The following is a 27,242-nucleotide window of genomic DNA, read 5'->3' as shown; positions in this document are numbered from 1 at the left end:
CTAATATTAAATTTAAAGTATTTCTCTAAGACTGTTTTTTACCACGTTATACGTACCTTGAGTAAAACTGCATTTCAAATGAGGGAGGGCTTTTCATGGACGAGGGAACCCAATCCATTTACAGGTGTTGCAGCTTTTTTTTAAAAAGTACTGGCCCTTAAGAACAATACTTAAAAACAATAAAAAAAAATTAAGTATCATATTAAGTGAAACTATCTTTATTTAAAAATAATAAAATCACTTTTATAATTATAATATTTAAGTTGACGTACAAAAAAAAAAGTTTAAATTTAACATTAGTTTATAAATTAGATGGAAATGATTTTTATGGCTTTAGAACAATATCGTGTTACCCGACTACTATCGTGTAAAGAGATCATTAATTAAGGAGTCATTGCGGAATATGCCATAGACCATGTTTTAGCATTTAACAATTTTATTAATCTCAACTTTTAAAATTAAATTTATTAAAAAAAAGAAGAAGATACTGTTTATTATATTAAAAATACAAAAAAATAATAAATATTTTTTAATAAAATTTCACTATTATTTAATACATAAACTTTACTTTAAAAGTTTAACAAAACCATATATTAATTAGGTCAAACAAGCCGATGAAGCAAACTAACGATTACAACCCTTCGTGATATAACATCAAGTTTAAGAATGTGATATGACACATTGAAAGATTACATCAGTGAATTCCCTCAAGTTCAGATTCGCCCGAGCTTTCAGCATCGATACTATATATAAGAAGGCAAGCAGCAAGATCACGATATGGTTCTTTTTGGTCAACTATCATGACATGGTTGCTTATGACATGCATTATGCACACATTAAATTGATGACTGAGTGCAAGTTAGCTGCATCAGAGACCAGGAAACAGATTATGCACGACCGGATCGGTTTTAGCACCTTCCATAGAGCGTGTAATTGCCTTATCGATGTCACTAGCTTTTTCTTGTGCCGCTATCTGGAGCAGGTGAAAAACTGTTATTGGAGATAGATTATCTTTACAGTTTTATCCAAAGATTCAGCTCGAATAGGCTGATTTTAGCTGTGAATTGACTTGTCAGATAACTACGGGTGATTTGATTATTAGATCTACTGTTATAAATTGAAGATTAACTCAAGTAACGTTGACTATTTCTTCACAATTACATGTTAATAACAATGTCCCTATTATATTTATAATATACATAATATATATGTTTCAATTGATTTGAATAATAATTCATTGGTTAAACTATTAATGACCCCTTAACTCATAGTTCCACTTAAATTTAATATGATATCTGAAAGTCATCCAACTCGGATGTTTATACATTTTCTTGGTTCGTTTGTATCTCCAATAACAAATGAGTTGTGTGTAATTAGTTTTTTTTTTTTTTTTTTGCATATTAAGATAATAAAGTCATATATTAATAAGTTAACAACAAATTAAAAAATATATAAATAAAAAAGATCATAACTCTAAAACTGTCTAAAACATTTTTAAAAAAATAAGTCAAGTTTTTTATGTCACTCAAAAAAGTATAGATTTTTCCTCAAACTCTTGGATTGGATCAAATTAAAAATTCACATATGATATCAAAGTTTAGATTAAAAAATAAAAAGCCAACATTTTAAAAAAATCAAGAAAAAAACATGATATTAGTTTTCTTTTTTAAAAGAGCACAAGTTCATACTTTAAAAAACAAACTTAAAATAAGTGTCCAAAGTAAGAAGTACAATCTCAAACTAAAAATTTGAAGTATGACATGGAAGTCCAAATCCAAAAATATAAAAATAAAATAAAAGGCCCAAATTTAAAAATAGACTACTAACATTAATTTTTTTTTATAAAAGAAGAGCATAAATCAACCAATTTAAAGTAGATCCCAAAACTTGAAATGCAAGTCCCGACTAAAACAAATTAATAAGTATACATGCTATCCGTCCTTCCTCTGCTCTGGAAATGATAATTTAAGAATTTCTATGATTTTAAGTACGAGTCCCATCATTTATTCTGGTTAAATTGATTTGAAAAATGTTAGACTCGATCAGTTTGAATCGAGTGTTGGAATTGCCATCCTTCGACCTTATTCAATGACCTGATTTATTATTATTATTATTATAAATAAAATTGAATGTATATTTTTTTAAAGATTCAATTCTTAACCTGATCTAACTTGTTCCTTAACCGATTAGTTCAATTCAAGGTACCAATTTAAAATCAACTAAACCTATCTTAACTTGTTCAATTTTAATCGATTTAGGTTTTTTTACCTTTTAGGCCCAACCTAACCCTCCTGTTAACCGCCCTATTCTCAGTTTAAGAATTAAGTAAAATATAATGATATTGCAGGATATTCCTCTTCCATCAGTACTTTTGTGTTATTTAGAATGCAAGATATTAGCATATAACTTTAAAGCTCATGACTTCAAAAATTACATCTTTACCTGTTTCTCCAGAAGCTCATTTTCTTTGCTCAAGATATGTTCCTGGAAGCAGCAAAAAAATGCTAACATGTTTAATAAACCATAATTGAACATTTATCCATGGTTGATCATTCTGAATCTAGTTCTATATTTAGATAGTGAAGAAAAAGTACAATTACATAATTGCATATGAATGTGCGGAAACAGATAAAATGGTTCTTCTCATTTATCCATGGTATATGATTTAGGCCATTTAACTTACTATATCTAACAAAGGAACATGTTAGTGTACTTTTATCTCTTCTCATTATATGGTTTTGGTATATTTCTTTGATCTCTTCTCACATGTTATCTATTTCTACTTTTTTAAAAGTATTTTGTTAACTCCAACTCTTAAGACTAAATATTTAGATGTCAAAAATAATATATTTTTATTGAGAAAAAATATAAAAAAATAAAAAACTTAAATAAATACAATGAATATTGTTAGTAATGTTTGTTAATTAAAATTAAATTTATTTTGACAATATGAGCTGACTTTTAATATTGACCTTTATTATGCAGATTAGTAAAGTAAAATTTTAATTTTAATTAGAAAATAACATCAACAGTACATATGCAACTAACCTAAGTTCTGTCCTAAAAATCTCTCTTTCTCCGTTTAGAGAAATGGACATGATGCAAATTGAAAATAAACCACTGTTAGAACGTTTTGTAACTCAAACTAAGCTATAACTTGAAAGTACTTAATAACACAGTTGAAAGAAACGATTTCATTCATCTAACATGATACATAATCTGCAATCATTTCAAATTGTAAGTATATTTTAAGAATCCATTTCTCTTTCAGAAACTTTAAAGGTTATGTTAGGAATGCTAGGTCAGGAAATAAAAAACAAGAAGGAAAAAGCTTCTTGCGGAACAAAGTCTGCTACTTGAGTCGAATTGAAAAGTCGACTTAGGTATTGAACAACTCTAAGCCTCTGGCACTTTGGTCATCTTTCATAAGAAACATTTTATTGAGGCCATATGGACCAAAACCCACATATTCACTTATGTTGGGTTAAGTTTCTCTGTTATGGTAAGAGGTGTACAAAATGAAATCGAGACATTTTTCATGGTAATTATTCTATTGAGCTTAAATTTAATTTAATATTTTAAAACATTAAGTCTGGAATTATTTTTAATTATAATTTCCACTCAACATTTTTTACTAATGTGGTTTTTATATCATGCTTATATAAAAGGTTTAGTCAAATTATACATTTACTTTCATCTTCAACGTTAAAATGAATTCCTAAGAAATGAGAGACAGTAGTATTCTCGAAAATTGATAATAGACAAGCCATTTCAAGTTTGACATTTTATATACCCCCAAAACTTCTCCCGAAAGAATCAAACATGTTACTAAATCAGTTTAGGATGGATAAAATTAATTTTATATAAAAGTTTGTCTATTAAATTTATTAGAGTTCTGTAAGATGCAGTATGTGCAGTATGAATATAAGGTGATTCAAGTTAGCGTCACTCACTTGTATGAATATAAGGTGCCTAGAAATTTAATGTTTCATTCGGAATTTCAATTACATTTTGAATAACTTTCAATTGCCATTCTCAATATGAGGAATTTGAATTAGTCTACATAAAAAATTTGAGGTGTTGTGCATAGCACCGAAATATCAAACGTCTCTCATACATAATTTGCTAGTATGATGATGAACTCTATCCAATTTAGTCAACCAAACCTAATTTCCTTAAATTTTTAGTTGAAGGGATAGTGTGATCCATCGATATAATCAAGTGGTTATAAAAAAATACATAAACCGGAAAACTCTTACTAATTACATACCTTTTTCTTAAGGTTCACCACAGATTCAATCATCAATCGTACCTGCATAAAAAATTACTGAATTAGAAGGGTCATCTGATATACTTTAGCAGATGAAGAGAGAATAGATTTTTTTTCAAATAGACCTTTAATTAACAGCAAAAGAAAATTTAGCAAACTGTTAAACCACAGATTGATCATGCAAAAAAATGGGGACACTCTGTTATATTTCATCATCTAGTTAGAGACAATTGCGCCTGTGAACTTACAGTCGGTTCCGAGTCCAGATAAAAGAGGATTGCGCTTGGTCTTTCACAGCTAACATAAATTATTAATATAGGCTTGAAGATTATTCGTGTCCTAGATGGGTTGGTCAACAAAGAAAAGACAAAAATGAGGTAGGTCGTTTTTGACAAGTATACTAAGGTGAGTTAGCCTGACCCAAAAACGATGAAATATGTAGGCTAAAATGTTTTTGTCAGGTCAAATGAGGGTAGCTCTTTTTTGACAAATATACTAAGAGAAGCCTCAATTTATACAAGAAAGTCATGATATCTCTAACATGCACCCTTCTTGTCCTAAACTAGTTAAGACTGTAGATAAAAACTTGGAAAGAACTCCGAGGGGAGATTAAAGTACATCTTGCATTCACCCCTCCCCCCGCATCGGTTGACTTACATTGTCTTATTTGGTCATAAAAGCTATAATAGTATACTGGACTAACTTTTGCACATGCTTAAATTATCAGGTAGAGGTCCAAACAAGATTTTGTCTTTTAACAGTACCTTAAAATACTGACAAAATTGTCACCTAGAAATTTTGATCAATCCTCAAAATTTCAGTAAATATTACAGAACTTTTTAATTAATGAATGTTCAAATTCAAATATTCTTTGCTATTCTTAAAATAGTGCTTCTTTCGTTTTCAGGAACCAAATCCCAGAGCATAAATATGATATGCTAGCGTAAAATTCTTGGAACAACAGCCTTTTCATTTTCACAGTCAAATCTGAATGTTGTATTTTTTACTTAAAGAATTGAAGTTCTTTCACTGAATAGAGTGTAAAACCTTTGCTGATCTGATTTGCGAAAGTGCAGTGTGAATCAGTTTCTCTAGTTCCATAAGTTCAGTCACACTCAAATGCTCAGGTTCAGAAACACCAAAGTGCCTGCAATAAAATTCATATTCGGTGACTCGTTCATACCTTAACGTTGCAGGAAGAGGAATGCAAAGGATCACCTTTTGACCAATTGAGAAAACGCTGCACCAGACCAGATATCCGCAATTTCAAATAGGAGTTCCGGCTACCAACAAAACAAAAATTAATTAAAATAATCTCGTTAGTGATCTGTTTTTCTAAGCATCAGTTCTACCTTTTCACTTCAAATAATGACCCTAAAACAACAATATTTTAGGTATCACTTCAAATAATGCCTCTAAACCCTAAACTTTCTTTTTCTGATCAGCCACATTAAGACTGAAAAGAACTTAAAAATACAAGTTCAACGGAGCTAAGCACAATAAAAATATTTTCAATTGACAAGAAAGAAGAAAACAAAATTAAAAAAAAATAAAAAACACAACCATTAATAAATAACAGATTGTTCACAGAAAAGCGCATTCGCAACAAATAACTCTGATATTGCAAGTTTGTATCTTCCACTGTACTGAACTTCACCTTTATATTATAGTAACATCAAGAACCATAACATCGACAATAGGGCCAAGCTTCCCAGTCCATCGTAGTTTTATATTGAAATTCTCCTACCTAATTAATTTAGTTCCCAAGTAGCCACTTTATATATATATGATACCTTGACAATATTAAGTGTTCTCGTCATCCTTGCAGCTGGCATGAGATATTTCAGTTCATATATGTTTACATAAATAACTTTCTAAATGTTCTTATGGCAGCTACGGTGAAATTTTCATCCTTTGTTATCTATCATGCATAAGAAGCTCCATACCTTTGAGGCTGCGTCGCTTGCTTCTAAACAATCCCAGTATCGCTGGAGGACCTTGGTCAAACTGAGCCAAACATTGAATTCATGAAATTTACTTTCTAATATACTGAAATAACTAAATAATGAAAAAAATAAATGATAATTGATAGATTTCAGTGCAAGAAGTTGATTAACAGGTCCTTTTCGTGTCAGAGAAGTTTTTCACGTAACATGTAGTCAGATTGCTGGTATGCATACAAATAGGGGATGAATAAAAACGATAAGAACGGTTTTTTTCCTGGAAAAAATTTTAGGGAAGGATAGCATATCTCATTTCAAGCTTGGATAGTAACTTAATAAAACATATATTCAATAAATTTTTATAATTTAAGGAAAAACTGAAAATAGCTTATTTGAGTAAATTATAAAAATTATAAATTACTTTTATAAGTTCTTCAATACTGACCAAGGGAGATTACACCTACGCAGTCTTTTAAGAATTAAGAGTTTTAATTCATGGTAGCTAAAACCACTTAATCGACAATAAGATAGTTGTTTAAATGTAGCTATTAGAATGGATGTTAGAGTTAATCATATTTACGAGTCATGTTATGTTAATAATTTTGTTGGACAAGATTTATATAAGTTCTATTACACTATATACATATCTATCACATCATATATACCCTATTGTCTTTCTCATTTGGTCCTCGTAGTTTCAACATCTTGTCTTAGTGATTCCATCTTCCATAACCTAATCTATCATTACTTTTGTGGCCGAAATGATTTGCAACTCCTTCCACAGTGCATTAATTTCTCTTTCGTGTTGGATATGCACTAACTTTGGCCACTTACAATCCTCCAACTATTGTTGTCATGCTCATTTCCAGCACACATTAATGGTTGTGCTCACCTTCCCAACGTTTTCAACCTAGCTATTAAGGTTACCGTCCAGTTCTTGTCTATTCCAAATTCACATCGAACAATTTTGTAGTAAAAAATAACTGCAAAGGATCCCAGGCTAAGCTCTTGTTAAAATAAGTTAACATGCAATAGAAAAATTACAAATATAAATTTCTGTAAACTTGTACTGAGGGATTACAACTGCAGAGCGGTGCAGTTACCTCTGAACTCCAGAGGATCTAAATCTGTTAGACAGTTAAACTCATAACCTCAGTTCTATATGTTGGATAGGAGGTCAACAGTCAAATCGAAGGGTCAAGCGGTCGAATAAAAAACTCAGATAAGTAACAGATAAAAATATAATAAGATTAACTAGTTCATAATTTTAATAAACGCATGCATTCATTGCAAAGCCATATAAACAAAGCATTCCAAAATACCATGGTGATGCCAAAGACCATAGTTATCAATAGTGGCCGCAAGCGCAATCTAAGCAGAGTGGTACACCGCCATGGCGACCCGTAGTGTAGTGGTTCAGTTTTGCAAACAGTGGTTCGCGGCCGCTATCCTCTCCTTTCTAAATATTCTAAATTTGTCTTATATTTTTTTAAGTTGGGGGCTTTTAAGGGGGACAATCTTGAGATTTTGTCCTTTTATTTTCTGAATCTTCTCCCTCCCTCTGGCAATCCTAACCTCTCAACTATCATCTTTGTTCTTTCTGTTTCCACCCCTCGAGTATGACTTTCATTTCTAGCGAGGCTTTTAACAGGAAAAGGACTTTCTCTAATCATCTTTTTCATCTCTGGTTAAGCCACCAACATGACCCAGATTCGTTTGAGTCATTTACTTCATCTTTGGTCGTCTTCTTCAAGGTCAGCGAAGTTTCTGACGACGTCACCCAGACACTTTCCGGTTATCTTCTAACTTTTCTAGTGTGAACTGCACATCTTTTAGCAACTGAACATTTTTTTTCTATTTTTTCTTCTCCGTTTTTCATTTCTTTCTCAATTTTGATTCTCCTGTTCTATTCTGTTTCAAATTTCAAAGCTTAAAGTACAAGCAATGGCTGCTCCTCCACCCTTTCCTGGTTGTCTATAGCGTTTTTGAAGTCGGCCACTCTACACTGCTATCCGTGATTGAGTACTATGTGCCAAAATGTAAACCATAACTCCTTATACACCTTATTGCTATGTGCTTCAATTAATGAATTCCTTCCTGCATTTTAACAAAGTTTGATGATAGGATCGACATTTTAACTCTCTTAAAAGAAGGATCTTAAATTTGAACTTAGGCCTAATATAATCCCAAAATCTAGCTTGGAAGGTAAGAATTGTTTTAATATTTATAAGCTCTTATTTCACTATATTTGTAGTTGATACGGAACTTTAAAACACTCTCTTATGCTAAAGATTAGACATCCTAATTTTGCATTGGAAAAATAACTTGAAGAGCAGTTATCTAAGAAAGATTTTGTAGAATGCTTCTCTTATTAACCGCATTTTAAAGTCACGGAAAATGATTATTTGTTAACTGTTAAATGCTCTCTAGAGATACTTTTAAAGAAGAGTTATGCACCACTTTCACAAATTAAAATTTTAAAATGCTTAAAAACTTTTATCTTATAAATGAAGCACACTCAATTCACACATTGTAAATTTTTTTGTTTTTTCTACACTAACAAAGTTAGTTTTTTCACATTTATAGTTTATCCTCGTCTTCTTCATTTTCTATGTGTTAATAAAGTTGGATTATTTCATATCAGTAGGTACCTTTCTCATAGTTTTTTCTTCTTTCTTTTTCTCTTTATTAATATTGAAACATTTTATCAATTTATTTATTTATTTTTTTTGCTTACCAGTGCTTGGTTTATGTAGATATAAATTTTTTAGTTAACACAATACACAAACTTGAATTTTAATGCACAAGACAAGGAATCAATTTTGATTTATGATAAAAATAAAAAAATTTCAAACGTTAGGCTACAAATTTAAATTTAAACATAATAATAAATTAATTTTAGTTTATAATAAAAATTTAAAAAAAATTTAAATTTTAAAATTCATACTCATACTTTGAATACAATAGCGATTATATGAACTACTCTATAAGTGATATCCACTTAGAATAGTAATGTTTATTAGAGTGATTTAAAAAACAATACATAAGTGCTTTCTAATGTATTTTTTGGTTGTAGTGAATTCATGGACTCATTTTTCTTTTTATTCAAGGATGACCCAATGTAGGGTCTACTATATACCATAGCAGTCTATAGCGAGAACAATCGTTGAGGAGGAGAGCAAAGTGACACCCTGCCACAATCTTGGAGCCGTCGCATTATAGTTTAGTATAGCGGCTGTTGTGCTGCAATTCGCGGTCATGAAAGGGAAAAATCTCAGTCAGTGCGGCCGGTATGCCAAACAAGGGTAGAAGGGTAAGTTTGCCATCCCTTATAGAAAGTTGGAATACTTTTTAAAGAGGACAATTTTAGAATTTTGCCCCCTTTTATATCGTCAAAGTGTTTTTCTATTTTTACAAGTGAAGAACAAACCTCCCTTTATATCGCAACGTGTTTCTCTCATTCTCTTGCTTCAACCTCACTGGTGTCACTTTCTAAATGTAAGTCACTATTTTCAACCAAGTTCTAGTCATCTTTTCTGTATTTGACGAAACTCAACTTATTTCTAATGTAAACAGAAATGTTTTTTGATTGTCTTTTTCATGTCTACTGAAGTCTAAGCTATTTTTGACAAAATGTAAATATTTTTTTATGATAGTGAAACATTTTTTGATAAGATCATCTACATTAGAGTTTTGTTTAATGACTGACCACTCTTTAATTTTTATTTTTTCTATTTTAATTGTCTTCAGAATAGTAATCATAGCAATCATCCTGCTATAGCATTTTTTGAGTCAGTCATTTCACGCCACTATCAAACATTGACTATTATGCTATAGACTATAATATCATCTTAAATTTAAACTTAAAGATCTAACTCAACTTAAAAAATTAACTCATAATCTGAAGATGGCTTAACCTTTCTAAACTTTTATCAGGTCATGTTAAAGATGTGAATAAATTCTAACTAAATTTAAAAGGTAGCTCGTAAAGTAAAAATTACTTTAATTTAATAAAAACTTAAAAAGGTTAAAACAATGTTATCTTTATGAGCTAATTTTTAAAATTGAGTTAGACTTCAACTCAAATATAGGAAACTTTATGTTTTTTTTTTTTTTTCATATTCTTATTAGAAGTTATTGGAAAATGGAGAAGTGGAAACAAAAAGTCCTGCTTTGGATGGACAAAGAAGAAATGTAAGGAAATATAAACTATGAATGCAAAAGTTCAATTTGCTTTAGGCATTATAATACAGTAGCAACTGGCAAGCACAATTCCACAATAATACCAACTCATTCTCCTACAACTCAAGACTTGGATGAACACATTCATAACTTTAACATACAATTAAAACCCATATCGTTTCACAACTCATTGTTGATTTGAGGAAAAGTATATGACCTAAGACTTAAGGCCCCTTAAAAAGGTTCAATGAGAAATATTCAAGTAAATGATATAGATCTGTGACCTCTAAGACTCAAGAAAGGGAGTGAAAGTCCAAACGATAAATAAAATCAAAAATATAAACCTACAACCAATGACTATGGCCACTACTTGTAATTTCAACACATATTTCTGTTGGTTTTTATGTAAATTAGAAACGGAAGAAGAAGAGACACCGTCAATAATGAAAACCAAGCTTCGCTTTTTAATTACTATTATTATCAAAGAAAAATTATTAAAGAGTCAAATGTGAGACAATTTGCAAAACATGAAGAATTGTATTTCTCCATAAGAGCTCTATTGGTTCAGTCTCGAAGTTAAATGCTTTACATAAATATGTGAATTGAAGGACATGACTTTACATGAAGAAGCATCGAGTAAGAGAATGTGATTATAACAAATACAATTGAAGTAATATGTCTATTCATAAGAGAACAAATTAGAATAAAGTTGACTCTTCATATAAAATACAAAGTATAAATGTGTGACTATACATTAAATGGTATGATTTTTTATGACAGGACATCAATGAAATTAATGTGACTTTATGCACAGACAAAATGTCTATAAATCAAGAGGTGGAAAATACTTCTCTAGTACCATATGTGCCTAGTCCTACTTTTATGTCATTTTAGCATCATGTACAAACGAAGGTCGTATTCTATTATACCTAATATTATTTCTACTGTGGATCCCAGTGATTCAACTTCTGCTTCAATTTTGTTACACGTTCCGAATTCCTCTACCACTAATGATCAAGGCAGTTATAATTTATTTACCATTGCATTGCTCGTCTCTTTCTCTTAATGTGCATTTGTTTGAGCATTATATCGCCCGAGGTAGTGATAGGAAATGAGAGACAGGACATAAGTTGGAGAATCTAACCATACTTAGAAGCGCACCTCCCTCTGAAAAATTTATTGTTTGTTGCAAATCGGTCTATATAATATAAGATTGACTTTGATGGAAGGGTGGACCAATGTCTTGTGGCGGAAGGATATACAAAAGTCTATGATGTGAATTGCAACACTACATTGACACTTATTTTAGTTGAAAAGGTGGGGTCGGTTTGTCTCTTTTTAGTTGTGACTGCCATGAAACATTGACACTTATTTTAGTTAGACATAAAGTTTGAATACACAATTTAATTAAGTGCTTATTTAATAAACTTTTTTACATGAAAACTCATGCTAAAATTTTAACCATGAAAATTAATAAATTAAAAATAACTTATTTTATTAAGTTATAAATTTTTTTATTAAAATAAATAAAAATAACTTACAAAAGTTATAAAATGTTTTATAAGATTATTATAAGCTTTTCCAAATGTCCTCTAATAATACCTTTTTATGTAGAGATTGAAAGAGGAAATCTACGTTGAGCAACCTCCCAGGCTTATTCAGGGAGAGTCCGGTTTTGTTTGCAAATTGAATAGATTCTTATATGGACTAAAATAGTCTCCTCAAACTTGATTTTGATAATTCAACAAAGTCGTTCGACAATTTGAAATGATCCATTATGAAACAAACCACTATATTTTCTTTGATAGTTTATATGAATGATATTAGAATTATAGGTGAAGATCAAAAGGCATTATTGCTCTTAAACAAACACTTATTTTAGCATTTTCAAACTAAATATTTGGCCGTTCCATTATTTTCCTAGGATCAAAGTGACTCAATCAAAGTCAATAGTTGCTATTTCTTAGAGGAAGTAAGCCTTTGAACTCCTGGTGAAGACATGACTTCTAGATTGTAGCCTAATTGACACTCCTTAGAATTCAGATGTGAAACTCTTGCCCAATCAAGGGAGCCCTATCCAAACCTAGGAAGATACTAGAGGCTACTAAAAAAATAATTATCTCGCCATGACATGGTCAAATATATCCTTTTCAATTAGCGTCGTAAGTCAGTTCGTAAACTCTCCGTATAATAGGTCATGTAAGTGATTGACAATCCAATTCAGGATCACCTAGAAATTACTCGCATACACTGATAGAGACTCGTTTAAACTCTCCGTGCATTTTTCTTAGTTACATCAAATTAAGGATCGCCTGGAAATAGACTTGTTTATACTGATAGAAGGCACAATGCTATTATAATTACATACTCGAATGTTGACTGGGCTAAAGATACAAGTGATATACAATCCATTTCAGGATACTGTATTTTTATGGGAGGTAATTTTATCTCAAGAAAAAGTAGAAAGAAAAATGTTGTCAGGTCAAGTGTGAAGGCTGAATATAGCTATGGCTCATGTCACCTGTGAGCTCTTGTGGTTGAAACATTTATTTTAGGAGTAACAATTTTGTAAGATTAGCCCTATGAAGCTAGAATGTGACAATCTGTCTTACATCCCTCCTATAATCTAATGTTTCATGAAAGAACAGATCACATATAAACTGATTATCATTTCATCCAAGAAAAGATCACTATTAAAAACTTCATCTTTTCATGAAGGAACTAAGCACATATAATTAAATTTGTTATCAACCATCATATATCAAGAACTTGGTAAATATTTAATACAGCCTAAATAAAATATAAAAGTAAAAAATTATAACAGGTATATATATATATATATAGTATTACTGGTATTTTTGCTTGACAATTTAAGTTATTGGAACAACTAGTTTATAATATCTATGCTTCCCAAAACCATATTAGAGATTAAAAGTCCACAAAACTATAATTTTTATGGGACATTTTAGACATACAACCATTAATGAACCTTATTATTTAGATGCTAGCTTAATATTTAGCTCTTGTTTGACTTTCCTTTCTTCTGTTTTACTGACTGGCTTTTTCTTGCTTCTTACTTCCCTCTGTTTGCTGGCTTAAGTCAGATTAATTTTTCATTTTTCAAGTGTATTTTTCAAGATTGAGTCTCTTCAATTTAAATTTAATGCTATTATTGATAATGCTTTTAATGAACTTGGTAGAGTGGAGTATAAGTCTTAACTAATACAAAATCGGATTTTTTTTTAAAATGTGTGTCCAATGTCATATAATAAAAAGTAAAAAAATAGTTAATTATTTTTATTAAAAATTATAGTATTTAATATTATCAGTATATTAATTTTTAATAAAAACTTATTATATATAAATTTTTATTGAGTCCTTGAACAAATGTTAAAAGAAATTGATATAAAATTGCTTGCTAAGATATTTTCATTGAACGTGTTTCTTAGCCCGTGGTCACCTCATATTAGAATCATTTTTCTGGTTGTGCATCATTTCTTAAGATGTTCTCTTTTATTTTATTTTATTTTATTTTGGTTATTAAATGAGTTTATCGTAACAAGCTAAGAGAACATAGGAGTAAGATTCAATTTGCGGATATTTGTGATCGTATTGAGTTGTTGGGCTTATATATCTGGTTATACTATACTGATAACTGACCTAGATTAATAGTAATTTGGAACCAACAATGCCTTAAATGAATTTGGTGTTAAGCTCGAGCTTTTCTTGAAAGGACTAGCATCAAAATTGTTCAAAGAGAAAATTGTGTGTTTCAATCGACCCACTAAGATCTTAGGGATGTAAAGCTTAAAATCAAAGAAACTCTCCCGTTTATAATCCAAATATCCTACTTCAATACCAAAATGAAACTATTTGCTCGCTTAACTACAATGATTTTGAAATGAAGTTTGCTGTCATTAGCTCCAAGACAGTACTTGGAGAAATTCTAGAGCCATCCTCAATGGGCGCCTAAGACCAGGTTATAGGAAAACTGTAAAAGCCTACAGTTGGTACTCTCAATCGTTTTGAATGATGAAACGAAATAAAGGGGGGAGGGTCACCCAAAATGAAAATACCAAGCCCTTCCTTAAGTCGGCTAGAGCAATGAAAGGATGCAAATCAATTTATGTTACCTTGAGAGTCACCAAGCAAAGGAAGGACCGAGCTCTACAAAACAAGTAGGACAGCGGGTAAATTTGGATATTAAATCACCTAGGAAGTTTGAATGAAAAACGCAAAGGAGATTGCAAATGTGGTAAATGTAATAAAACACCAGTATTCCAAAAACCATGATGATTTATGACTGATACATATCAGGCAGGGTACTCTAGTCAGAAAATGGGATGTGGCTAGAAAATATTATTAAAATACAAATAAACAAGCACATCTTTCTTACAAATTGTTTTGTTTTACTTGCATCTTGAATTTTAGAAAGAACTAATTTTGATTCGTTGATATATTCAAAGAAGGATGCAGTAACACATAATTGAAATTTGAAGTGCAACACTTCCTTTTCACATCGAAGTTCTAAAGACCTGCCTTCATGGAACTGACATGCATAAAATCACTATAATATATTATATTTTTTGTATTAGTATCATTAATCTTTAGAAAAACATTCTATGATACAAAATTTGCACATCTTGCATCGATAGATTATCATGATTAGAAATTAAAGGTACAAATAATAAGGGTTTAGGATTAGAACCACCGATACGTATATAATTCTACAAACTAAAAAGCATGACTTCGATATCTAAACAATCTGATGTACGCATATCATGAGTAGAAATCTGACGTACTATTGCAAATATTTCTGCGTGCATACTTGTCCCTAAAGGACATCATACTAAATCTTCATTTATTCTCAGCTCCCAGACTTGATAGCTTATAAACTTTCTTTTACCAAAGATATTAGAAGTCCATTGGTAATGATATTATAGATCTTGTACCTGTTAATATGTTGAATAGTCGTGCGAACCCATCCCTTGTCAATAACGTTAACATCTTTATTGTTGGCATTTTAGACTAAGGATTTTAGGCCGGTTACCTCACGTAATATGCTTATTGAATTTGTAACCAAGATGATTATAAATAGAATATTGTTGGCTCATTACTGACTTGTTCTCACTGAATGCAATCTTTTCATTTTATGAGAAAAAAATCTACGGGGAAAAGCACGATATTTTGGTCTAAAATTGGATATGGTCGAAGCCTATGGCAGTGTTGAATGTCGTTTTCTTGAAGAATTTCATTTGTCTACGGGATTTCCTATTCAATTTACTGAGCCATCATAAGATGTGGGGATGATTCCTCTTACCTCAAGGTTTTTGTGTAAACAGAGAAAAAATGATCAGTAGATTTTGGCAAGAAAGTTAAAAAAGCGAAAATAACTCATTGGTTGAGTCGAGATAAATCCAAGTGGAACGGTGGAGTCAATTTCAGAAACTTTGACGTCTTACCTTATTGGTCAAACAAGGGTAGTGCATTATTACTTGCCTAAAGTTTCTCATGTCAAGGTGTTTTTAAGCAAGATATTACCTAGAGTTGATTTTTTACATGCTCTATCGGGCTATAAACAAGTTACACTCGGAGAGTACCCGAAGCTAAATAGATCCTTCAGAAGCGTGGCTATTGGATAGTTTGGCAATGAGGACAATATCAGAAGTTGACATGATGAATGGCTCCCATTGCAAAATGGTCATTATATTTGTTTCACAGAAAATAGAGATAGAGAGAGAGAGAGAGAGAGAGAGAGAGAGAGAGAGAGTACATGATAAGCATAAGCATAAAAGTTTGTAAACGGTACATGATATATCATTTAAGCTTGGTTGAGAGAATACTCGTATCTACCTCATCGAAAGTCACTTTTCAAACATATATTTTAAAAGAAATCATCCCTAGCTGCTAAAGACCTGAGCACCACTGCAAATACCTTTACATTCAATTTTCAAATCCCGCGCAAAGATAAGGATGGCGTATAAGACAAAGTATCACTAATAAAGCGTCTGCAGTTTTCTTTAAGTGTATATATTAAAATAAAAATCTTTTATAGTTTATTCTGACAAACCTACCACGCGCCAAGCTTAAGAGCAGTAACGTGCATATTCTATCAAATCCACGTTCTACGACAGCAACAGTGGCCAGCAGACCGGTCTAAAAACTCATCCTTTTATGAAAAGGATCTCTCATCCGTATCTACAGCTTTGCAAACAGTGAATCGACATGCCTCCACTAGAGGATAGCTGTTAACTATTCCCATACTTAACTAGTTAATCCATTCCTTTTTTAGTTAGCACCTAACGCAAAGCAAGCCATTCAAGTACAAAAATGGCAAAAAACAAAATTAATTTTCTGTGCAATGTGACGCGAGCTTAGGAGGTTGGCCAGTTATTACTATCCCTCAGAACAAGTCAAGTACAGTGCAAATCCATAAAATGCAAATATACGGTGATGTACGATCTGCGTGTACCTGTCACCGTTGCAAAGCTCGAAGAGCTTCCCGGTGCTGGAGAATATGACGAGAGCCACTTTGGCGTCGCAGAGAATGGATAACTCGCGAGCCTTCTTCATCAATCCGTTGCGCCTCTTCGAAAACGTTACTTGACGAGTGCTTTTGTCCTCGATTCGCTTCATCTCCACCTTCTTCTTGCCCATTCTTCTTCGCGCCAAAACCCTAGCTTGATTTCTGTGAGGATTTCTCTCTTTTCCTTTCTCCGATTTTCTCGCCGTTACGTTACGGTTTAGCAGCAAAAAAATCTTGTTCTTATAGGCTTTTCGGGTTCATTCACGAATTGACACGTATTAACCAATTTTTATATTAATTTATTTTAATGACTAACGAATTTTTAGAAATAATAGATTTCAAAATATACGAATTTAATTAGTTTATTTTATAATTGAAAGTCTCTTGAAAAAATTTAATTGACTTTTACCGATTATACAATCATCCTCAGTATTCATGATCCACTAATATCCTTTTAGTTGTTTTGAAATATCCACTAACATTCATTACTGAATGCCGCAACGCCTTTCACTCGTAACGATAACGGGATAAAAGTCCATCTAACGTGTCAAAGCTCGAATTAATAGTGAAAAAATGAAAATACTCATCAAACTAATAATTTCTAAAATTATTCCCTTTTTTTTATAGTGTAAAATTACTCCTTTAGAGTTAGAATTTTAATAATTATTACATTTGTCTCATACTATATATCATTCAAATTTTTTTAAAATTATTGTTCATTTTAAGTACTACAAAAATAATTTTTAAATAATACTCTTATCAGGAACAGCTTTTGTTAAATAATTATATAATAACTATTACTTATTCTTGAGTAATTTTTATCAACACTTTTAAAATAGATATGTTAGTGAATTTAATTCATTTTAAAACGTTAATGACCTTAACTCTTAAATTTAAATTTAAACACCCTAAAATAATTTTTTTTTTATTGAGTATATATTTATTATATTAAAACTATAAGAGTATGATAAATATTTTTTAATAAAATTTTTATTATTATTAGTTATTTATACTATTTCTGAAAGTTAAATTTATTTTTTTTATTTTGTTATTGTAATTTGTAAAATTATTATTTTATTAAATGTATGGAATAGTATTAGGTAGTGTAATATAAGACGGAAGGAGTAGTTGGCAAAAAAAAAGTATCCATGAAAAATAAGGACATTATTTAAAAATAGTAAATACTATCTTGATATTTTAAATAATATAAGATAAAAAAAATATTTAAGTAATGCCTACCAGAAAATACGGGTAATAAATATGGTAATCAGAGAGTAAACAAATATAATTATTTTTTTATAAATATAAAATATATATTATTAAAGAGAGTTTAAGAAAAATTTAAAATTTATATATAAAAAAAAATTAATACTAATTCAAGAAAATAAAAAATAGAAACTGTAAAATTAAGATAAATGCAATTTTATGAGTTGAGATATAAATCAGCTAACAAATATGATTATTATTCTATTATTATTTCTATTATAAAGGAAGAAACAGTAACTGAAGCAAAGAAGTGCAGTTTGATCAAAGCGCACACACGAACAGCACTGCTAAACATTGTTCCTACTTCATACACGGTAGACACTTACAGGTCCATTACATCCCAAAGAAATTTTCTTCTTTTTTTTTTCCCGTTTTTAAATAAAATTGGAACGGCAAATGTGCTGATACAGTGGGTCTTATGCAACACTGCCTTCCTTCTATGGTAACCATCCTGCCATGTAATTGCTCATGCTTGGGCCTGCTGTCACCACTGATACTGGATCAGGCTGATAACTGCGCTTAAAAAATATATATATTGATAAAAAAATTACAACTAAAAATATTAACCAAAAAAAGAAAATCTAAATACCATTTATAATTATGCTAATCAAATCAACTATCTCATGTGACCCCACATCTATACACTAATTTGCTACATCAAAGATGCATTCTTAAGACATTATTATTGAACCATTTGATACAGTTTAATTACGAGATTAATAGATTCAACCGTGATGAATGACTAAGTAAACTATGAGTGCATACCCAATTTGTAACGTTGGCTCACAGTCCAATGGTTGAAAGAGGGCATCACCCTGAGTTTGAGCTGGATGCCGACCATATCCCATGTCTTCAACACTGGGATTCAGTTGCAGTGGATTTATTTGGTACCCTTCCAACTGCTAAACAACACACTAAGTCACTTATACCCATCAATTTTCAGTACCACAATATCAGTTGGTGTAGTATCTTACTGCAACTTGTTTTGGTCATATGAATGATTCTTTTCCTTGGTAATTCCATTTTGTTGAATTGAAAACAGAGTCTAAGAATTATTTTAAATGTATAAATTATGTCTTTGGAGCATGCACCATCTGCTTTGAGGAATTATTTTACATAGGTTGATGAATTCTTACCCTTTGTCTGAGAGACCTGTTAGCCTCACTTAGCAAGTGCTCCTGTACAAGTTACATAATTGATGAGCAAAAGCAGGTGCCAGCCGAAGAAGATATAGTAAACGGTAGCAAGCGAAAGCAAAATTGTTCTCATACCTTACGTTGAAGATCAGAGAGCTGATCCAACATGAATTGGGTCTGCAGAGAAAACAAACTTACCAAATAAAATAAATGTATTGCTACTCGTACAATTATATGCGGTCAACACTCACCTTACGTTTCTGAAAATACGGAGTTCAAATGATAAACACTTTTTTTTTCCGTAAAGAAAACACCGTTTTTACTTAGAAATTACACATTCTGTGATTGATATATAAGAGAACACTGTCAGTTAATTAACTATATCGTGAATATAAATTTCATATTAGTTAATATAAAAATAATTAATTTTTATTGATATGCCAATTTATAATTTGATATTAGTGTAATTTTTTTACAATATATATATATATATAATATAACAGATTCAATCTATGTCTCTCTTGACTAATCAATAAAAAAAACAGCAATATCCTTATTAATAATTTAACCCTTTTAATTAAGTAACTATGTGCAAGCCTCCTCCACAAAAAATTATAAAATTAAATTAGAGATAAATTTTAGATAACTTTTGTTACTTTTTAATATATTTTATTCAATAATAAATAATATATTTTTCAAAATATATTATTCCTATTTCTGATGTGTAATTAATGGGCTTATGGGTATATAATTGTTTTAAGGTGATGGTAACTGGCAAAAGCTGGAAACTGGAGTACCCTTGTTGATCTTATTTGCTTCAAGGACGAATCTAGCTGCCTTTCAAGTGACTCGAGATCTTTGCTGCTTAGAGGGCCAAGATCTTCTCCCATAAGGTTCCTAATTAAGAGGATAGCAGTTAAGTACACAAGAGACTTGGTATCAACCAAAAATCAGCCATATCCAAAGATCCAATACCTCTGGGACCGTTGTAGAGCTTCATAACGTGCTTTCAGCTTCAAGTACTCCTGTTGACTACTGAACTCCTACAGTCATGGAACCAAAACCAAACTATATTAAGCCTACATATACGAAGTCATGCATGCACAGCGATTCTTAAATCTTTTTTTATTAGCTGGGGACCTGGACAACTGCATTTCATCTTCGAGTAGTTCAACTTCAACAAGCCTAGTCACAGAGACTTACCACCTATGATAAAATATTTTATAATTCATATACCAAAAAATTTAAAATCTTCTATCAAACATATAAGCTAGGATACCTAGAGTGACACACACCCAATATGTATAAAGCAGTTTAATAAAGGTCGTGTCTGGTAGTTCCAGATTTCAAATCAAGCTTTAGAAAAGTTATTAAAGCTTTTACCTAGGCTTTGTTTAATTAGCATTATTCTAATGAAATTGAGTATTCATATTTTAATGCCTTCGCCTTGCTTTTTTTTTTCTTCTTCTAATATGTACTACACTTATGCTAAAATTACTTTTGTCCCTAGAAGGTTTAATTTATCCTTTTTTCTAGGTTGTGTTGTGTAATGTAGTGCATTAAAATGAATTATTGAAGTGACAGGGACACTAAGAAGTTGTTTGGAAATGAAACTTTTAGAAGAAAAGAAAGATAAGTTAAATTTATATGTTAAATTTTAAATTAATATTTTTAAAATAAAAGATATTAACTGATAGATTAATATAATTTTAATATATTAATCATATATTTATTATTATAAATAATATATAATTTTCTTATTTTAAAATTAAAAAATGTACTCTCCTCTTTTCTTGTTTTTTCTCTCAAAATTCTTTCTCATACAATTTTTCAGTGTCTATTTCATTTTTCAATTAAAAAAAGAGTTCCAGTAAAAAATATGTATTTAAAATCAAGATTAACACATTTAAATCATGTTTTATAGCTTAAAATTAATTTTATTAAAATAAATCCTACTTAATTTTTAAATCAAACCAATCGCATGTCTTGTGTTGATTAGCAGAGAGTAGTGTGCATGCAATACACACGAGCTGAAAAAAAGAATGATCTTGAACACAAATTGAGGGAAAAAAACATAAAAATTATTTTTGGTACATTAAAAATTGAAAAATTCTTGAAGCCACTATAAAATGTTTTAATGGATCCATTTGAACAATTGACACCCCAACTGATTCTTCTTATTATGAAATACGAATTTCATACTATCGTGTAATCATATCGAAATATTTTATTTTATTTTTGACATCTCTTATTGAATCATATAAAATTACTAAAAGTGATAAAGGTTTTCTCATTATATTTCAACACAAGTATAGATTAAGATTGTAATTAGAGATTATTTATTAAATTAAAATAATTTTAAGTTAGTTGGTCTATGCATTTAGTGATAAAATTAAATTATGATTAAACATATATATTTTAGTATTTCAAACAAAAAGGTATTTATGAAATTATATTAATAGGCAACTAAAACAATCGAAGAACCTAGTCATGATAATGTGTGAATATAAACATGCAAACAAATGTTTTGAACAATTCACAAACACAAGCCCACCCTCAAGTTAAAATTTGTTTCTTTCCTTTCCCTCGATTTGCAAGTAGATTTTACCATAGTTGTTATTGATACCTAAATTACGCAGAGCTCTTTAGTCTCTACAGCATATCTTTGTCGTAACAAAAAGGCCAAACAGGCAAATATTCTTTCTCTTGTGGGAGATGATAGTAAGCTAATGTATAAGCAAAGTGTCAGGGCTTCTGCCCAGGACAAGCAGTTTACAGAATGTCATTTTCCTATTGCAACAAATGACACTTCTTTAATTCCTAATTTTCAAACTGTTTTATGGTCACATGTGGTTCATTTTCATCATTTTTTCCAAAACTTCTCCTTGATACCTAGCTCCGTAGGCATATCTATCAGCTTAACATCTATGCTAAACGTTTTGAGTCTAAAGTATTAATTCCAGCAGGTTTGCGCCTTACCTTCCTTTACATGAAGTTAGCTTCCAATATTTAATTCTCTTTGCTCAAGTTAAATTACAAATCAGAATGGAATGCCAAACTTGATTCTTATTGGTTCAAATATATTTTCTAATTCCAGAAATTGAGATGACACATTTCGTGCAAGCAAAGAATTAAAACTATACAAGCCAAGCTTATTCTGCAGAATTTCAAGGGGTGGTGTCACAGAATGGGCTTTGGTGCGCAAATACTTGTGAACAACTTGACAATTGCCTCGACACATATATATATCAGAGAAGGAAGAACTTACGTTACGGCACATGATACCGCTACAGGCAACAACTTCAAATATGGAGACTGACACAAAAAAAGGTCGAGATTCACACAATTTAAGTTACTAATGACAATAATTTCAGATCCACTATGATGATATTCGTGACAATTGGGTAGAATTGGATCTTCACCTTAAAGTCTGCATGCAAGAATATGGGCACCATATGCATAAATATAGGAACTAAAATTTATGGAATTTACTTAAAACCTATGATTCCTAAGTCATGAAACCCGATTTCCTATATAAAGTTAGGAGAACGTAAGGCACTTGATACCTCCGAAGTCTCCGTCCATTCACTTCAGTATTCTAAAATACAACAATTGTAAAGCCAAACTTATCACTGAGCGGATACACTAAACGGGCCTAGGTGAGATATAATCAACAACTATTTGGTAAAGAACTAACACGGTGTGGTGAATAATCTTAACGTATTACCAAAGCTTTAAGAACGATATATCCTTATAACAGTATTACCAAAATTACGGTCTAATGCAGGATTATCTATATGAGCAGGAAATTAACTTAGATGCAGACACACAGCTGCCGCAAAGTTTGAGGGTGCGTAAAAGATGAATAACATGATACGAAAAAAAAGACTTAGGGAACTTTAAAACCAATATTTGCAGTTTGTTTTTTGTCATTAATATTTGCTGTTTGTTTGATATAGATATTTTCTTACCTCAATCACAACAATAACACATCCTAATGTGCTCCAAAAAAATATTTCTTTTGCTAATAAAAATAATGTACACCGAAAAATTTTCCTTCAGTCAAACAACAGATGGCATGCTTCAAACGTGAAAACATACACATGGATTATCAATACGAATAGGAAGAGGATTTTTACCATAAATGTGTGACCGAATAGAATGGGGAGTTTTTCGATCCAATATTCAACAACAAAGAAATCAATCTATTACATATGTAAAAGTAATTTCAAATATGACTTTGGGAATTATACTTGCAACATTAAAGAGTACTACTTGACAATTTAAAAAGCCCTCAAGGTTTATCAACAGAAACGTTTTAAGTGTATCTATAATTTGTTGAATGTGACAATAGTGATTAAATCAAACTATTTGTTGAATTAAAGTTAATAGTGTGATTCCTTAATAATGAAACTACATTCAAATTATATATATGAATAATTACAAACTATTTTTTTTCTCTTATCATCTCATGTTTTTTTTTTTTTGGGTGCTTCACTGTTGATTAAATTTAAAAATGTGTGACACCATTACAATGCGCATGGTCTACATTCTTTTGTTTTGCAGAAGTTACACAGTGCAGTTTGCTTATGGATAGCCTATCAGTGTATTCCTAAGTTGTTATGGCACTGGATGAGAATATAAAAGGAATGTTTTAATTTGTCTTTTATATATTTTTTTTCTTATTGATTTTTTTTATCAATAATTATAAAAATAACATAATTTTTAAAATTGTGTTTCTAGCTTGGTACTTCTATATTTTTAATCTTAATATTTGGTTCCTTGAAATTCTTTTCAAGCTAGTCCTACATTAAAGTGATGATACTCCGGAACTTTCTCATTGTTTATAAAACAACAAACTAAACAATGGATCAACGACGACACGGCATATTGACAATGCTAAACGTATTATAAATCAACTTTCCCCCTTTGTGAGTATGTAAGTAATTAGTTGCAGCCCATGCATCCCAATCCCCTTGTAAAAACAAAAAAACAAAAACAAAAACAGAAATTGATGAGAATAAAAGAAAATTGGCAATCAAATTAGGCAAGTTCAATGAACAAAAAACGAATTTAAATACGATATATGGGACTATTCACCATTACCAAAGCTTCCCGTGTAGACACATTCGCCTCAGGAGCACCATAGTTACATTTCTGATACCTCTCGAGCGTTTTGAGCATGCTGCACGTCGATAAAAAAGCATTATATATCTATATAAACTACATGTCAGAAGTGCTTTTAGTAATCACAAATGGATCCAAAAATTGTACCCAAAAAAAGAATAAAAAATAAATAGAGTTATCTACGTTCTACTAATAGAAATTAACAATATTAATTAAGCACAAATAATGCCATATCTTAAAACATCTTTGCACTTTCAAATTCGCTTTTAAGTCCAACATAAGTGGCAAAACGCGTACACGCACCCGAGAAATGTTAAAAAGTTGTATTTTTTTTCTTCATAAATTAAAAAGAGTGATAGGAATAAAAAGAAATAAACAATTAGATCGATGAGGTAATGAAGAGAAATAGAAAAACAATATTATTGTAAAAATAATATAATTCTTTTCAATAGACTAACGGGAACAATTTAAATTAGCATTAAAAGATAATAAATGGTGAGAAACCCCATTAGATTTGAGGCAAGCCTCGCAATGTGCCTTAGATTAGAAATAGGAGAACCATAGGCGCTAAAGAATTGGTAAACAAGAAGTGAACGGAGAAGTCAACAATGTTTTAGGGCTAGCAGGAAAAAAAAAAGCATCAAATGACATCAACTTCTGAAATTTCTTGACGAAAAAAATTCACATCCCACAAAAAATGAGCAGTACTAAATCATTGCCAATTATTTAAGTGCTAATTAATGTTAATATTATTTACCAATAAATCCTTAAAAATTAACAAATATTTTAGCTGGATTTGATAAAGAAAATGGGTGCCTTGGGAGTGTATATGAGGTAAGATCATTGGTATATATACGTGGAGTGTCACCTTTACAACCCAGAATAAAAAGCATGGATCATACTAAGAGAGTTTTCGGTACAATAATCAGATCTGAAAGGACCAGAGTTTTTTCATAACAGCGAGAAGTAGCAGTTGAAGCTTCGGAAGACGCAAATTTAAAAGGCTGAGGCAACCAATAGAAATGTCTGTGAAGTGATTGAAAAACATGAATGTAGGAAGGAGGAGATATATCATTCTGATTTAACATAATGTCCATTCTGATTTAACAAAAAGTCTCTATCATGAGACGATCAATTGAAAACATGTGTTGTCAGTAACATGAGAATTAATTAAGCAGGTGAAAATTCCACCGGTCATGACTGTGGATCGAACTATCGAAGACAAGCCCCAGGTAATCAAAGGGCGGGGCTTGACCGAAAAAGTAAGCGAAGGCAAAGCAAAAAAAAAAAAAGGAAAAATTAAAATGGGAGAAAAGGAAAAATATTTATTTAGAAATAAAAGAAACCCTAGGCGTAGAGATGTAGAAGGAAATTTGTTTTTATTTTCTCTGAAAGAAGGCGTATTTCACAGTAAATGAGAGATGGGTTACGTTGTTTGAGTGTTTTTGAACACTGAAACCAAAAGAAGACCAGCTCCTAAAACTCCAAATGGAACAAATAATTGATTATATGCTTCTTTTACATAACACCTAATTACACCGAAAAGAAGACTGACCAGAGACTCCAAAAAATACTTTTGGCAAACGCTTTTGAACCAGATCTGTTGCAAACGCAGATGAAGCAAAAAAACGGAAATTTCAAATGCTGGGTTGAGAACCAAAAGAGGGAAAGAAAGAGAAAGCTGAAGGCTTAGCCTTGGGGTAAAAAAAAATTAAAAAGAAGAAGAAGAAACGAGGACAGAAGGGGCAATAATAAAAAAAAACACAAAAATAGAGTGAATACAATACAACAGTGATCTTGTGATTGTTTAATATATATGTATGTTGGGTTTAAGGCGTTTCCAGTTGCAGATCTAACAGCAATACGATCGCAGAAACACTCAACCTGCTATAAACGCCGAGACATTCACAGAAACGGAAAAACTCAAACAGTGAAAAAAGAAAATAAACTTTTTTCACGTTTTCTCAAAGAAAAAACAATAACAAGAATAATTCAGAAGCGGGCAAACGCTAGCTGTCTGAAAACAGCAAAAATCAAAGGGAGGGAGATTTGGAGATCTCGGAAGCAGAATAATAAATCAAAAAAGAAAAACTTATGAGAAAGGTTTGTGGAAACAAGAAGAAAGTTCCTGCGCCTCCTTTTTTTTGTGCTTGTATGTTTATGTGCACATAGAAACACACAAAACAAAGAGGGTTTTTCCTTTTTACAAATATGAGTAAGATTTGTTGCATTTTAGTGAATACCTTGAACTGCTGCAAAACTCGTACAGCTTTCCTCTATTGGAGAAGATGATGAGAGCAACCTCGGCATCACAAAGAACGGAAAGCTCGTAAGCTTTCTTCAAAAGCCCGTTCCTTCGTTTAGCGAAGGTCACTTGCCTATTGATCTTGTTCTCAATTCTCTTCAATTCCACTCTTCCTCTTCCCATCTCTCTCTCCTTCACCTTCTCTTTCTTACACTCAAATACCCAATCACAAAAGTATATATGGGCAGAAGAGAAGGCCTCAACTCTCGTGTGTGACGGTGTAAGCTTTGCGTATTCTAAAGAGCACAAATAAAAATATTAATAATAAGAATCTGAGCAAAACCATCTTTATCAAGCCCTAATGCAAACTCCAAAATCAAATCTCTCTCTACCTGTCTTTTTCTCTCTGCTATCACCCCCTGTGGTGTTTAACACTCTGCTAACTCAATGACAATGACACGCCTAAGGAAATCAAAAATATAAACTAATGTTTTGTATATTTGTATTGTAAGTGGGTAAGGCAGTTTTCTGCTACACGTAAAGTGTA

The 27,242-nt window shown here is 31.1% G+C and overlaps 2 protein-coding genes across 4 annotated transcripts; both read right to left on the bottom strand.

The window, feature by feature from the left end:
- Positions 1–791: 791 nt before the first annotated feature.
- Positions 792–17,127, bottom strand: LOC113854823 (MADS-box protein FLOWERING LOCUS C-like). Its single transcript, XM_027486070.1, has 7 exons — positions 16,868–17,127; positions 6,217–6,277; positions 5,489–5,553; positions 5,318–5,417; positions 4,271–4,312; positions 2,443–2,484; positions 792–973 (listed from the first exon to the last, which is right to left on the bottom strand). The coding sequence occupies exons 1-7, from the start codon at positions 17,050–17,052 to the stop codon at positions 869–871; spliced, it is 600 nt and encodes a 199-aa protein (XP_027341871.1). The 5' UTR covers positions 17,053–17,127; the 3' UTR covers positions 792–868.
- A 1,497-nt stretch (positions 17,128–18,624) lies between these two features.
- LOC113853978 (MADS-box transcription factor 1-like) lies at positions 18,625–26,878 on the bottom strand. Of its 3 annotated transcripts, none has more exons than XM_027484729.1 (8): positions 26,694–26,878; positions 24,424–24,508; positions 20,299–20,366; positions 20,121–20,220; positions 19,459–19,500; positions 19,324–19,365; positions 18,953–19,089; positions 18,625–18,700 (listed from the first exon to the last, which is right to left on the bottom strand). In XM_027484729.1, the coding sequence occupies exons 1-8, from the start codon at positions 26,876–26,878 to the stop codon at positions 18,625–18,627; spliced, it is 735 nt and encodes a 244-aa protein (XP_027340530.1). The 3 variants fall into 3 exon arrangements, with proteins under 3 accessions (XP_027340530.1, XP_027340531.1, XP_027340532.1); XM_027484730.1 differs by having other exon boundaries at positions 20,299–20,363; XM_027484731.1 differs by lacking the exon at positions 19,324–19,365.
- Between the last annotated feature and the right edge of the window lie 364 nt (positions 26,879–27,242).

This window comes from Abrus precatorius, unplaced genomic scaffold (assembly GCF_003935025.1).
Source record: "Abrus precatorius isolate BTA unplaced genomic scaffold, Abrus_2018 Scaffold11, whole genome shotgun sequence".
NCBI classification, from domain to species: domain Eukaryota; kingdom Viridiplantae; phylum Streptophyta; class Magnoliopsida; order Fabales; family Fabaceae; genus Abrus; species Abrus precatorius.
The sequence above is the reverse complement of the archived record's forward strand: the minus strand, read 5'-3'. Positions and strand labels throughout refer to the sequence as shown.